The sequence below is a fragment of the Macrosteles quadrilineatus genome, unplaced genomic scaffold (genome assembly GCF_028750875.1).
Source record: "Macrosteles quadrilineatus isolate MER2022 unplaced genomic scaffold, UCM_ALF_1.0 Scaffold_1__1_contigs__length_201487025, whole genome shotgun sequence".
Classification (NCBI taxonomy): domain Eukaryota; kingdom Metazoa; phylum Arthropoda; class Insecta; order Hemiptera; family Cicadellidae; genus Macrosteles; species Macrosteles quadrilineatus.
This window is the reverse complement of record NW_026542594.1, coordinates 158,209,218-158,224,103: the sequence shown is the minus strand read 5'-3', so window position 1 is coordinate 158,224,103 and position 14,886 is coordinate 158,209,218. Positions and strand designations below refer to the sequence as shown.

At 34.4% G+C, this 14,886-nt stretch overlaps 1 protein-coding gene across 1 annotated transcript in view; it reads left to right on the top strand.

Moving 5' to 3' along the window:
* The first annotated feature begins 1,703 nt into the window (after positions 1 to 1,703).
* Positions 1,704 to 14,886, top strand: part of LOC128988370 (galectin-9-like) — a 55,481-nt gene continuing 42,298 nt past the window's right edge. The window contains exons 1-5 of the mRNA XM_054409613.1: positions 1,704 to 1,861; positions 3,334 to 3,369; positions 6,506 to 6,559; positions 8,292 to 8,324; positions 10,812 to 11,090. Of these exons, the coding sequence (XP_054265588.1) occupies positions 3,367 to 3,369; positions 6,506 to 6,559; positions 8,292 to 8,324; positions 10,812 to 11,090 (369 nt within the window). The 5' untranslated portion in view covers positions 1,704 to 1,861; positions 3,334 to 3,366. The remainder of the gene's footprint in view (positions 1,862 to 3,333; positions 3,370 to 6,505; positions 6,560 to 8,291; positions 8,325 to 10,811; positions 11,091 to 14,886) is intronic.

The window sequence follows — 14,886 nt, the reverse complement described above, 5'->3', positions numbered from 1 at the left end:
TGTCTTTTTACTTTCTTCCCCTATAAATAGTAATATGGAGAAAGTATTGTTTTTTTGTTTTTTTTTTCAAGTTTGAGTTTTGAGTGGATATATCCTTGATGAAATTCGGTATGTTGGTAGTAACTAGTAATAGTTACTAATCCATAGTATCTCCAGGAGTTTTTTTTTTCATTTTTTTTTAGTTTCAATTTTTAGTGGTAATTTACCCAAAAAATTACGGTAAAATTGAATTTTCTCAAAAATGGCCCGAACGATTTTGATAAAGTTTTAGTTTGTTATAGTCCTTTTGAACAAAATGGTACAACTACAAATCCCATTTCCCTCAAAATTATGGTTATGTTATTTTCTAATTAAATAACCAAAAATTGGGTTTTAGGAAAGAAGCCAGTTTTGATTAAATAAAATGTATATGTGTTATAGTCCTTATAATTCTAAACAAAATAGTGCAACCCCCCATTGCTGTAACAATTATAATTCAAAAGTTATTGAACATTTTGTGATTTTCCCTATAAAATATCATAGTTACTCCCGCTGCTTACCCATGATAAAGGTTGTTGACAAGCTTATGGGAGAAAGTATGTGTCAGATTGCTGATACCGTTTATTTTTATCATCCCAATAATAGTTCATTAATTAGCAACAGCCATGAGAATCAAGGATTGGAGTGTAGAGTCATCTGTGAGAACACAAGAGCACGGTTTCATGTTGTATTGTACAGGATGTACATAAACACGCTAGTCATACTCATTTCTGTGTTCCTTTCGCTAATTGGTCTCCCTGGCAGAATAAAAAACTCATTGTAAAATTCAAATACTTTACTTTGGAATGGCGACCATACGTAGGTATTTTAAACCAAGTATGTGTAGGATGAGTGGCACGATCTTGTAGTTTTATAAGTGACTAAGGCCGACATATTCCTTAGACACAGCTGTTAATTAATAGCCCAATTAGCCAATGGCAACTAAGGGACCACAGTTTATAGTGGAATCCGAATCACATTTTTGCCTTGTAATTAACGAGTCTAATTATCAGGATGCTCCTGCAGATAGTCGTAGTACTCACTAGTGCAGACGTTAATCCACACCAGATAGTATCGCATCCACAGTGCATGCCTATCAATATCATAGATTATTTATCCAAAATCTATGTCTATGATTGTGAAACTGATTTTAGTATTCCTTGCAAAGCACGGGTACAGCAGCTATTTATATAAATCTAAGGGGAATTTAAATAATTTTTATTGCAAATCCTTCTACTAAATTCATTGCAGTCTATAATATATTTCACTTTTGGAGTTTGTGAAACAAGGTTTATTTAAAATTTGGAGTTTGTGAATTGCTCTGTTTATTTAAAATTTTACTTTGGGAGTTAGTAAATTTTGGAGTTCGTGAACCTTACCCGGTAAATGCAATAAAAGAGTTTTGACTTCAGCAAATCTTTGTTGAAGTTTTACACTTTCTTTTCAACATAATTTGAATTTCATCCCAACCTTCAGACAAAACGTTTTTACTTTCATAATAGCCAAACTAAAATAACTTTCCAAACAGACTTCTGTATTACATTACAATAGCATAGGCTAATAAAAAGAAAAACTACCTAATCGTAGTACAGGATCTAAAGTCAATGCTTAAACTAAGTTGTTATGATCTATGGTTTGACTTTTTCCAGTTGTATTCTACCATATGATTTCTCAATAAAGGAGTACATAAGCACAACATTTCATCAATACAGTGCATAAATAACAAACAAGGTTTAAAATCCAAGTATTATAGAGTTGTTCCACAAGATCTACAAGAATTATCAAGAAAGAGTTCAAAATCTAAGTCATCATTGCCATCTTGGTGTTTTATCTCAATTGAAACGTAAGTGTTTTCAATGGTATTTCTAAAGTTTACCCAACCCAAGCATGGTACATTTCGTACATTTACACCAGAAATATTTGCTCACAAATACTAGAAAACACCCGGTATGGATCATGAACATAAACAAATGACTTTTTGGCCCGAAAGTAAACAAAACTATATGTTAATTAAATAATGAATACTATTAGTATACCGGTAGGGGTTTTGTTTACTTTCGGGCCAAAAACGTCATTTGTTTATGTTTATGATCCATACCGGTATTTTTCTAGTAACTATTCGTGATACAACTGATACATTTTGAGTGAACAAAATAAAATATTGTTATTAGGCCCACATTTGACTTGTGTGAGGTGATTATTGAATAGTACCAGGAGGACCTAGCATTGCTTGGCGTTGCGGGTGTACCAACTCCAGTTGTAAGGAAAGCATCTCAGTGTCCTCCAGCCATAAATTAAAAACCTCTTTTGATTTAGGGTTTCTTTATATTCAGCTGTTATACCGTATTTATTTATTTTGTTTGCTGTTCTTTTGTTGATGTTTTTGATTTTTGTTGCCAAGAGTTAAAGTTAACACATAAGGCTCACTGTAAACCATTTTAACTTTCAATTTAACTATTTTACGTATTGTAATTAGAACTTTGTTGGCAGTTGTAACTGTATGAAACACGTTTTTAGGCCAGAAATAAATTATTTACAACATTTTGAATGATATCATCAAAAACCACTTTCGAAATCTATGTGCAAGCAGACATGTTAATTGTCTATGGGATGCCATTTGCCATTCAGACATGAATTAAATGATGCTATCTAACAAACAGGCCAATGTTAGATAGGCTAGTAACAATAACGGGATTTTGACTGTTCCCTTTCAAACAAAAATAAATTAAAAAATTGCAGTGGTAAAATTTCCACTGGCTTAGAAACACGTACACAAATGAAAATTACTAGTGGCATTCAAATTCAAAATGTCTTTATTTGTTTTATTTACAGCAAAACAATAAATAGCGCCACAGTTCCTTAATCCAACTAAGGACATTGCATCGGGTTGTTCAGGTTTTTATTGACAGTTATGTAGCATCAGCAAAAGAGTAAAATGCATTTCTGATAAAAAAAACTGTTGAGTTCACTTTTGAACTTGTTTTGATTTTCTATATTCAATATTTCTTTTGGAATATGTTTATAAAAATACAAAACCGGCATAGGATAGTTTATTTTTAAATAGCTTAGAATTGTGAAAAGGTAAGACTTATGTTTTTGTTTTTTTTTCTGGTGTTGTTCAATTGTTCATATGTTGTAAAATTGGCTTTATTTTTTCTGACATACATAACACACTCAAGGACAAACAAACTATAGGCAAGTAGGTAGGGGCAATACGTACAATTATATGTTTTTTAATAGTTTTGTTTGTATCAAACTTAATTAGGTTATTTGATTTTTTTGTATTATTATTTTATTTATTTTTTCATGTTGCAGTGTAATACAAAATCCACAGAATATTTACTTGACATGGTAAGTCCACTCATGTATTAATAATATTTACATTAAGATGAATAATACCTAGATTAAGGTGAATAATACAGGGTGCTTTTTTTAACTCAACCCAAATTACAAAAAGTACTGATTGACAATGTTCAGTTCTTTTATCTTAGCTAATATTTTCTTTGGCCTGTTCAAATTAATAACAACAGCTACCTATGATCATTGTGTTAATCAATTCATAATATTGTAAAAAGAAGCATTATTTACAATACACATCAATAAACACGTGCCTTACTCATTTTCTTATTTTCTCTCTTAATTTTTCATTAATACACACAAACACCCTACATCATTTAATTAATATTGTAAAATGGCACCTCCAAAAAGTGAATTTACAGTGAAAACATGTACACAACAAACGTATTTAATTAAAACTCGTTTAAAGAAAATAAGAAACACTGCAACTCAAGACCTTAACCCATTCCCGCCTAAAGATGGGCAGCGCCCATCCTAGCGCGTCAGTCCAGCTCAACCTCAAGAGAACTACTGCAGGAAATGTAACCAAACCGAACTCATCAAGTGAGTTTCAAATCAAAGGCATCCAGCTCATACAACCTGGAACAAAATACATAAGAAATACCACAGTGAGCTCAACTACCTTGACAAGTGACAGTGCTGTTATCCATCCTACCGATAATGTTTGTCACCCATCCTACCGACCGGGTTGGTGTCCAACCGACAGACAGTGCTGTTAAACCCAACCTACAGTGCAACCACAGCAAAACTAAAGACAGTCAAGCAATCCAGTCAAGTGGGTTGTATCTTCCAATGAAGAAGCTCTGATTAATGGCTACTCTTCATCACAAATTACAGAAGAAGTGCTCACTCTTCAATCTCAACTCATTGAACTAATGAAACTAAGATGCTTTGAGTTGAGGAAATGGGTCTCAAACTCTCAAGAATGACCAACTTCTGTTCCTCAATCTCATCATGAAACACCAAAGATCCTTCAAAACTCTGATCATCACCATTTCAACAAGTTTGGTCTTCAGTGCTCTCAATTAACAGTTGTTATGTTGTACCATAGACAAAAAGAATTAAATATAGACTGTCAGCCGTGCTGTGGTTACCATGGTTACCATAGGTTCCGGCGCACACCGCTGTAGTTTACGTAGCGCGTACGCCGTAACTACATGGCGCTCCCAGCGGTTTGCGCCAGAAGCTATGGTAACCGCAGCACAGCTGACGGTCTATATTTAATTCCTATGGTTGTACCCCAGCAGAGATGGTATAGTTTTGAAAAGCAGAAGTAGAAAAAACAACCAGCTGCTATAGCTAACTTACAACAAAACTTTGTGTTAATGTGTATTGCTCTGTGTTTGTTGAAGTGAGGACACTTCAAGGTCGCGAGTATTTTCAGTTCTTTTAACTTTTAGTTAATCTTTATTTCTACCAGCCTATATACATTTAATATTAACAACAGCTGATCTACGTAAATAATTCATAATATTGTAAAATAAACATCATTCCATTCTGTTCTTCTTGTTAACCCCTAGGCTACTATAGTTCAGCCGCTTAGAAAACGACCTGCGCGCTAATGCTAAACCAATGCTGGAGGAGGTTGTTTTCTAAGCGGCCGAGCTATAGTAGGGGTTATATTATATGTGACATGGCTTATTCATTTTTCTCTCTTAATGTTTCAATAATACACACAAACACTCTACAGACACTTTTTAATGAAAAAGCAAACACATTTTTATGTGCTTTGACATATTTTTTATTATTTACCATACCAATAATTATCACCCTAATATAGCAATATATTGTATTATTATCACTGTATCAATGAGGTTTGATGTTTTTGGGAAGTTATTGTAAAAAAAAAACCCAATATGGTGTTTTCACAAGACCCTAAGAGTAGATAGTATGGAGAATACTTAAACACTAATACCGAAACCTTGCCCAGGCTGACGCTAACCGAAACCCCCGGTCTGTGAGACCCCATTTGAAAATAATGGACCCAGCTTAAAAAAAAACAAAAACTGAAACCCTAGGCCTGTGAGACCCTGCTTTAAAATACACTAACGCTGGGCTTTCTGAGCTGGGCATGTTATGTACTGTACCTGTCAAGGTCACAGCACCCACGAAAAATGAACAAACAATATATCAACAGAGGTAGGGGAGGAAAATGGGGGAAGGTATTGGGGGAATCCCCCAAGTAAACAGTGTTGCCAACATGCGTTTGTGAAAATTCCCGTGGGTCTGTCAGACCTAGTTTTATAAGTGTTAAACTTAAAAATGGTTTGAAGAGAAAGAGCTTATTGCCTGAGAATAAGGGAGCGAAAGGATAGGATAAGCATTCTTACCTTAAGAAATGTGGGCATACAACTTCACTACAAAGAAACAAAGAAGAAAACCCAAAATAAACACTGGATATTTCAAGGCCACTGGTACCTTTCTCAATATGCCAATATGGTCAATATGGAGAGTCACAGATATTTGGAGTCTTTCACTGGTCTCTTCTGTATTACTGTAGTGAAGTGGGATGCCTACATTTCTTAAGGTAAGCCTGCTCATCCTATCATTTCTGCTTTCTCTCCCTTAAAAAATATTTTTAGTGTCAAGAAATGTTTGAAAATAATTTTCCAGTTGTGATCCCAGTACATAATAAATATTGACTTTTCAAAAAGCGAAGGATACTGAAAAAATCGAAAAAACATAGACTTACAACACATACCATACTCTATTTTTGAGCTTGTGAAAAGGAAACCAGGGATTTGAACATTAAATAAGCTCGTTTTGTCATTAAACAGCATCTCCCACTACTTTTAATTATGGTTTCTTTAATAATAGTAAAAAAAATTAAATCATGTTCCAAATTGGTTGAAGATATTACAAAAAAGGCCATTACTCATAAGGCCCTAGACATTTTGAAAGAGCAACATTTTTGGAGAAGTCACTATAAAAATATTGGCGGAAATAAGAGAATTTCTGTCAAATGAGTTTTAAAAGACAAAGTTGCGTTTTTTTTTTTTTTTACTCTGAGATTTCCATTACACAAATTTCTGTATCTCCTTTATTATTCCATATTTTGTGTAAAAGCCTGTTTAATATGAATAATCAATTTAATATGATAATTTAATTTTATATGATTAACCTGTAACAGGACAGATGTGACGAGTGGGTGACTCCGGTACAGGACACTTTAAACGTTGCCAAAGTAAGTTAACTACAATATGTTCAATTTCAAAACATCTTCATTTTCATTTTATTTACTGAATCAAATAGTAGTCCTATAGCATTAACATAGTAAAATACTCAAAGTGAAGGAAAGCCGGAAAACTTGAAACATCTTTGAATTTTAAGTTTTGGTAGTGAAAATTCTTTCAACACACTAAAGCGGCGTTTTCCTAGCGACGCGATTAAGCCTGTTACGCTGCGTGCTTCGTGCTCCGCGGTTGCCGGAACCACCGATCCCCTTTAAACTAATGAGACTGTTTTCCTAGCGGCGCGGTGCGCGACTAACCACAAACTGCGCAGTGCGCAGCGCGCAGCGTGATTGGGACCACTGCCTCGAGAGCAGTCAGTTGCGAACCACGCTGCCGAACTGGGCCATTGTTTACATTGGAAATATGGAGAAAACGATAAGTTGTAGTGATGTTACCAAGTTCACTGTTGATTATGACAGTTTATTAATTGACTGTGTGTCCGAGTTTGAAATTCTGTGGAAAATGAGCCATCCTGATTTTAAAAACAACTTGAAGAAGGACAAGCTTTGGAGTGGGATAGGCCAACAAAATTACCGCAATCGACTTTACTTAAATTAAAAAGTTTCCCTAAATTTGACTTCATTGTCTATCAGGTGCCTATTAATAAGAGTACTAAAAGCACCCTCATGGCTCCTAGATCTAAGTCAAAGTCAAACTCAAAATAAACTTTATTCGTATAAATACATAGCAGTATCAGAATAGAGTCACATATAACTAAAAATCACATACTTTCATCATACTTTTCTCCGATCCATAGCAGAACGCTACTGTGGAAACCACGAATCTGCTTGTTACGCAACGCATTGCTGGATTTCTAGGAAAACACTTTTGCGCAGCGTAAAATTTTAATCACGCTGTTCCTGGCCACGCAGCGTTCTTTGGATTAATCGCGTAGCACGCAGCGCGGTTACTGAAGTTGGAGGAAAACGCACCTTAAGTATATTCAGCCCAAAATTAGGTTTACTGGTTTTTGCTTTATAATAATTGCAATGTTTTTGATTTTTTTACAATTGAGTTCAATTAATAAACATTAGTCCCTGTAAATCTAAACTATTTTACAACTATTGTAGCAATCATGACATCGGTATAAAAGGCAAATACAACTGACTGACAGATGATCACTACATCTCACAAAATATACAACCTAGAATAATAATCAAATTTGGTTTGGGGGTCCCTGTATGGTGAAGATGTGCAATAAGATGGGGTTAAATAAAATCAAAATTTAGGGGGGGTTCAGTGGAGGAAATTTATTTCCTGTGAAATTTGACTATGCAAGTATATTTTGGTCTGTCTTGGATCCCAAATCTGATAGGAAGTTGTTACCTATTTTTTAAGCGCTTAAAGTACACACTTGGTGACATTTTAGGACTTGCTCATGCTATTACTTCCAAAATAGGTACCTTAAATAAAACCTGTAACATAAAAAAATAAAATGTATTGTTATTTTCTATTATAAAACTTTATTTTAATGTTAGCTGTTACCTTTTGCCAAACTTTTGTAAAATAGATAGTTTTTGTTAAAAATGAATACATGTGTAAATCATAGCAAACCTGAATACTCAGCCAATTCCCAAAAGATTTTGACCAATAAGATAAAAAAAACAAAAACTATCTATTTAATTTATAAAAGTACTAGTTTTGAATTAATAAAGTCTAATTTTTTTACCTGTGTGTTTACAGCAAACAATGGCCATGGTTAATCAACCACAAAAGGTAAGGACACGTTTTTTAACAACACAACAATAAAAATGTATACTTTTCTGTACCTTTAAAATGTTATCAGTATGATCAAATAACATTTTTTTTTTGTCATCATCAGAAAACGTTTTCATTCGTACTGTGTTTAGGTTGTTTATTTGCTTCATTTTAAAAATATGCTATGATGCTATAATATGCTATGGCTATGTATCTTTGTGTACATTTACGTCGTTATTTTGTAACCATCATGGCAACCCATAAGGCCAATGCTAAAAATTTTAAACTTTAAGTTACTTTTATATTATACGAGAGGACTCATGCTGCTCTGCAGCTTTAAAATAAATACAATATCCGAGAAATAATTAAATTTATGATTTTTGATTGAGTAATACAGTATCTTGAGCTGATTCAACCGATCGATAGCTCAAATTAAAGCCTATAATTTACTGATTATTTTGAGTCTATAGGACCCGTGCTGCTCTTCGGCATTAAAAAAAATATAATATCCGAGAAATAATCGTACAATTTGATTGATTTGAATAAATAAAATAATAATAAATAAATAATTTGAAATTTGAATAAATAGCTTATAGATGAAAGCCATATTAAATTGAAGTAAGAATTAGAAAATAAATCAAATGATGTGTTTTGGTTGAGTAATACAGTAGGTAAATATTTGCTGATGCTTTATTAGAAAACTTGGCGTGCATACCTTCAATTTGAGACCTCAATCATAAAAATCGGTCGGGTAGAAGATCCAAACGAACTCGGGTAAAAAACCAAATTAAACTCACCTAAGAAATACATGGGTGGAAAATTTTGTTAACGTGGAAGCCTAGTGGGATTATACTAGATAAATATATGCCGATGCTTGATGGCAAATCTGTTCGTACATTCCTTCAATTCGAGACATCAATCATGAAAATCGGTTGGGTAGAAGAACCAAACGAACTCGGCAAAGAAAAACCAAATTTAACTTCCATGAGAAATACATGGGGAGCAAATTTCGTTTACGTATATGCCGAGTGGGATCATAGATAAATAGATGCCCAAGCTTGATGGCAAATCTGTAGGCCTACATGCATACCTTCAACTAGAGACCTCACACATGAAAATCGGTCGAGTAGAAGAGCCAAACGAACTCGGCAAAGAAAAACCAAATTTTACTCTTTACTCCCATAAGAAATACATGGGGAGTGAATTTCGTTTACGTATACACCGAGTGGGATTATAGATAATTATATGCCGATGCTTGATGGCAAATCTGTGCTTACATACCTTCAATTCGAGACGTCAATCATGAAAATCGGTCGGGTAGAAGAGCCAAAGAACTCGGCAAAAAAAAAAACAAATTTTACTCCCATAAGAAATACATGGGGAGCAAATTTCGTTTACGTATATGCCGAGTGGGATCATAGATAAATAGATGCCCAAGCTTGATGGCCAATTTGTACATGCATACATTCAATTAGAGTCCTCAAAATTGAAAATCGGTCGGGTAGAAGAACCAAACAAACTCGGCAAAGAAAAACCAAATTTTACTCCCATAAGAAATACATGGGGAGCAAATTTTGTTTACGTAAAAACCGAGTGATACTATAGATAATTATATGCCGATGCTTGATGGCCAATCTGTGCGTGCATACCTTTAATTTGAGACCTCAATCATGGAAATCGGTCGGGTAGAAGAACCAAACAAACTCGGCAAAGAAAAACCAAATTTTACTCCCATAAGAAATACATGGGGAGCAAATTTCGTTTACGTATATGCCGAGTGGAATTATAGATAAATATATGCCGATGCTTGATAGCTAATCTGTGCATGCATACCCTCAATTTGAGACCTCAATCATGAAAATTGGTCAGGTAGAAGGGCCAAACGAACTCGGCAAAGAGAAACCAAATTTAACTTCCATGAGAAATACATGGGGAGAAAATTTCGTTTACGTATATGCCAAGTGGGATTATAGATAAATATATGACGATGCTTGATGGCTAATCTGTGCATGCATACCTTCAATTTGAGACCTCAATCATGAAAATCGGTCGGGTAGAAGAGCCAAACGAACTCGGCAAAGAGAAACCAAATTGAACTCCCATAAGAAATACATGGGGAGCAAATTTCGTTTACGTATAAACCGAGTGATACTATAGATAATTATATGCCGATGCTTGATGGCGAATCTGTGCGTGCATACCTTTAATTTGAGACCTCAATCATGGAAATCGGTCGGGTAGAAGAACCAAGTTTTTTTTAATAGCCTATATAAGATAGGCATTATCAAAAATTGACATTGTTTCATCTCAAACCTTCCAAACATTTGTTGAAACAACCTTGGTAAGTTTGACTGAAATATGTTCAGCCGTTATTGAGTGTAAGTGTTAGAAAGTTTGTATTGAAGCTGATCATAAAGAGCTTTGCTTCCTTCCGCTCAATAAATTCATACTGTTCAAATATAAGATTCAAAGATTTTACTGTAAAATTTAACTATACTTTTTCAGGCTCAAAGTTACCAAATGCCACTTAAGCCTGGTGTCTGGTTCAAGAGAAGAATTGTAAAAGTTACATATCCCGTTGAAGGAATGGGACCTTCTATTGAAGATGGGCATGGTCCATTACTGGGCACGGATGAGAATAATTTTCGTAATCCAGAACAAATTCAAGGAATGATCATAGGTCTAAAAGAAAAGCTTCTGCTCATTAAGGAGAGATTACATGGTGGACCAGTTGACGGCGTTGATCAACTTGAGCCTTTAGATTCTAATACAAACATGTTGAAGGTAAGGTTTATGATTTTTTAATATTGTTTAGCAGGGTTATAAATCTGCTCTTGTAAAATGTTGGTGACATTTTTCTGTAATTAGATTGTGGTTGGTTATTGTTTCTTTATACGAAATCTTTATCAAAACTCTTTATTTTTTGTTAATCTGGTGTTTAATTTATTTAAAAGAAACTTGATGATTGAAAAGTTAAAACTTTTTAGCGTAGCTTGCTGTAACCTACTAGCCAGAAGGTTGATGGCCCAATACTGGCCTGAATTGATTTTCAATTCAATCTATTTAAATAACATTAGGTTTAACAAATACTTTCTTGGAAAGAGATTTTAATAGATTCCATTTTAATAAATGAAATTTTAGACGTTAATTTAACTAGAATGTAAGGTTTAACGTCTAAAACTTCTTGTCATAACTTTTGGAAAATTTGTCGTATCAAAATTGGATTTGTGACATTATTATTCTTTTTTAAAGCTCTTTAAAATTATGTGCTACACTTGATATGGGTTGTCATTTAAACATTTTTAAGTTACCCTCAGCAGCCCTGTTTGGGGGTGGGGGATGAATTTAAAAATATCACCAAAAAGTACTTTACGTTACATTACCCTATAGAAACGTGCATCAAAGCTCGTTTGAATATATGCATATTTGTGCTGAGCCCATTCATTATGTAGCAGTTAATCAGTTGTTCCTTGTTATTGCCATTAGCTAGGGATTTTTTTCCAATCCCATGAGATCTTGGTTTTAGGACCTCTCATTTAAAAACGTATCTCCATATCCCCTTCTCTCTCTTTCAATGTTTTTAATAGATAGCCTACATGTAAATAGGTATCCATAATAAACTCTATCTTGCTGGAATTTTGGAAAGCGGCTCAAGACAATCTCTGCTAGTTCACCAGAGGTTTCTGGAGTAAGAATCTTAAAGTAAGCCATACCGCCAATTACATACATACATTCTTCTATCTTGGGAAGTTCAATCTACTATACCCTGGCTCTCCAAAACATAGAGAAGTTTGGCCTTTTCTGTTTTTGTTTTTACATCCATCGGCAGTGGCTAATGCCCATGGTACTGGATCAAATGGGTATGCCATCAGCTTCTCAAGGCTAATATCACGTTCCTGGGATAGCAGTCAAACTCCAGTACCTAAATATTTCTTTCAGCTCTTATCTCAACTAATAGGCAGCTTTCCCTAGATTATCTACATTGAGTAAATTGCCTTCTACTGATTCGGGGACAGGTCTTCCAGATGATAAACACACCATCTAGAAATTCTGATCACAGTTTTCAACTTCAAGGGCATTAATGTATTGTTCAAAAGTGTCAAGTACAGTACTTGCAAAATTTGCTCACTTTGTTTCATTTTATGTGTTTGCATGTCTCAGTGAGAACAATCTGAAGACTTCACCATACTTTCATTTTCCAATGCTAACTAACTGTGGGCCTGTCCTACGCAATCAACTAATCAAAACAAATCATATCAAATAATCTCTTCAGAAGAACGCAGTAAGAACCATTTTCTCTCTCCCACGTCGCCATTCTTGCAAGGAGGTTTTCAGCTAATCTGGAATTTTAACCTTTCCCTCCATCTACAACCTTGAGACGCTGTCATTGTCAGGCAAAACCATTCCAAGTTTCATGTCGACTCTCATTCCTACATTAACCCCTGCGCTCCACGATCAACTGTAAAATTCCCAAACACTCTACGTCATATTTTAAACGTCACCTCTTGTAAAAAGGAATTCAACTTTTCAATAGTCTTCTCATTGATCTTAAGTTAGAGAAAGACCACCTAAGATTCAAGTGAAAACTTAAGTCCATGTTGCTTTCGAGATGTTGCAACAGCGTCCGTGAATTTCTAGCTGGCGGTTAAATATTTTTCCTTTAATTTTATTTATTGTATAAGGGTATACATTTTAAGTTGCTGATGTGGAATCTGTGCGTACATACCTTCAATTTGAGACCTCAATCATGAAAATAGGTCGGATAGAAGCACCAAACAAACTCGGAAAAGAAAAATCAAATTTAACTCACATAAAAAATAAATGGGGAGCAAATTTTGTTTACAAATAAGCCGAGTGGAACTGTAGACAAATACTCGTATATGCAGATGCTTGATGTGAAATCTGTGCGTTAATACCTTCAATTTGAGACCTCAATCATGAAAATCGGTCGTGTAGAAGAAGAGCCAAACAAACTCTGAAAAGAAAAACAATATTTTTAAAATATATATATACAAGCTGCTATACCCGTGCTTTGCAACGGGATAAAAATGTGACCTAGAGAGCTATTAAAGTAATTCTGATGTGTGTTTTTAAAAACGGCAACTCTATGATTTAGTTTGAAAATATAAACTGATTTAAAAGCGTAAACCTATTTACTTTCAAACCCCTACTTTTGATGTTAATAGATCCATAAGAATATGACAACATACCTTAATGTAGCAATAGCATCAATTACTTCATATTGATGATTCATGAATGACATGTTTTACCATAATTCTTCAATAGTCAAGCCTCTTTTCTTCATATGTAGCTTACTATATAAATTAAAAAATGAAACTTTGAGCAATACTTTACAAAACGTATACAACCTTTCTTTAAAACCAAACATAACCCTCCTAAATCTACATATAGCATCACAAACATCTTTTTTGAGTAAATAAACAAACACCAGTTCGTTGTACTGACCAGCTGTTTCATTAACTAAATTAAATTAAATCATGTAAACTTTGGAAGTATGCCAGGCGTAGCCCTTTGGAAATCAGCCTGTGGGGCAGAGCCCTTAGGAAATTCGTCCATATCAATACTTTTCGACAAATGTACACACTCTAAGCTTCATTTTGATGTGACATATGCCTATATTTTTATTTGGTAAATGACCTTAACCGTTTACATAAAATTTGATTGTATCACTTTAATAATATAATAGATTCTAACTAACTATCATGATATTTTTAGTACATGTCAATACGAGCACAAAAATGTATATTTCAAAAATTCCCACAGTGGGGGGAGGGGGCGTATAGACCAGCCTCCGCTCTAATAAACATTACTTTAAGATGACTCTTTGATTGAGATTTTGCGGTTTTGTTTTGTTGTTTATTTTATTTTGCTTTTTTGCTCATGATTATGGAGTACAAAAGGCACTACCTTAAGTATAAGACCGAAACAATGTGTTATTTAAAATTGAATGTAAATGCAAGATGAGTGTAGAAAATAGGTTAAGCACGGGTCACACTAGGCTGTTCGCCATCCGCTGGTGATCAGCAGCTGGCACCAGCATCACCGGCTCACCAATCCAGGCTGAGTCAGCTCAGTGTCACCGGTGAATTTTGTGGTCACATTAAGCTGACAGTCGCGGCTTCTTTCAATTCGCCGCTGATGCCAGCCTAGTGTGACCCGTGATTTAGATAACCTGCATTCCAGCTGATGACTTTAGATCATCTGTTTCTTTAGCTAACATTTTACATTTTAAGAAGAGATTGTTTTGACTGAAAAATATTTACCACTTTTTTTAAGTTTTTCACGATGAAACTTGTACGTTATCAAATTACACAATTATTGAAAATACATGTATAAATTGGAAACTTTCAGAACACAGCTTTCCAAGAATCGTCTGTTATCAGAACTCTCTATACACTTAGAGAACATTACTCCTATTTTGTACAAAAAATGTCTCTCTGAAGTGAAAGTTTGATTCTTATTTGCACTTTTCATTAACGTTCTTCTATGAAGAACTGGATTAGGATTTCACAAAAATATTAACCCATTGATATTGTACATTATTTTTCTGTTTTCGTAG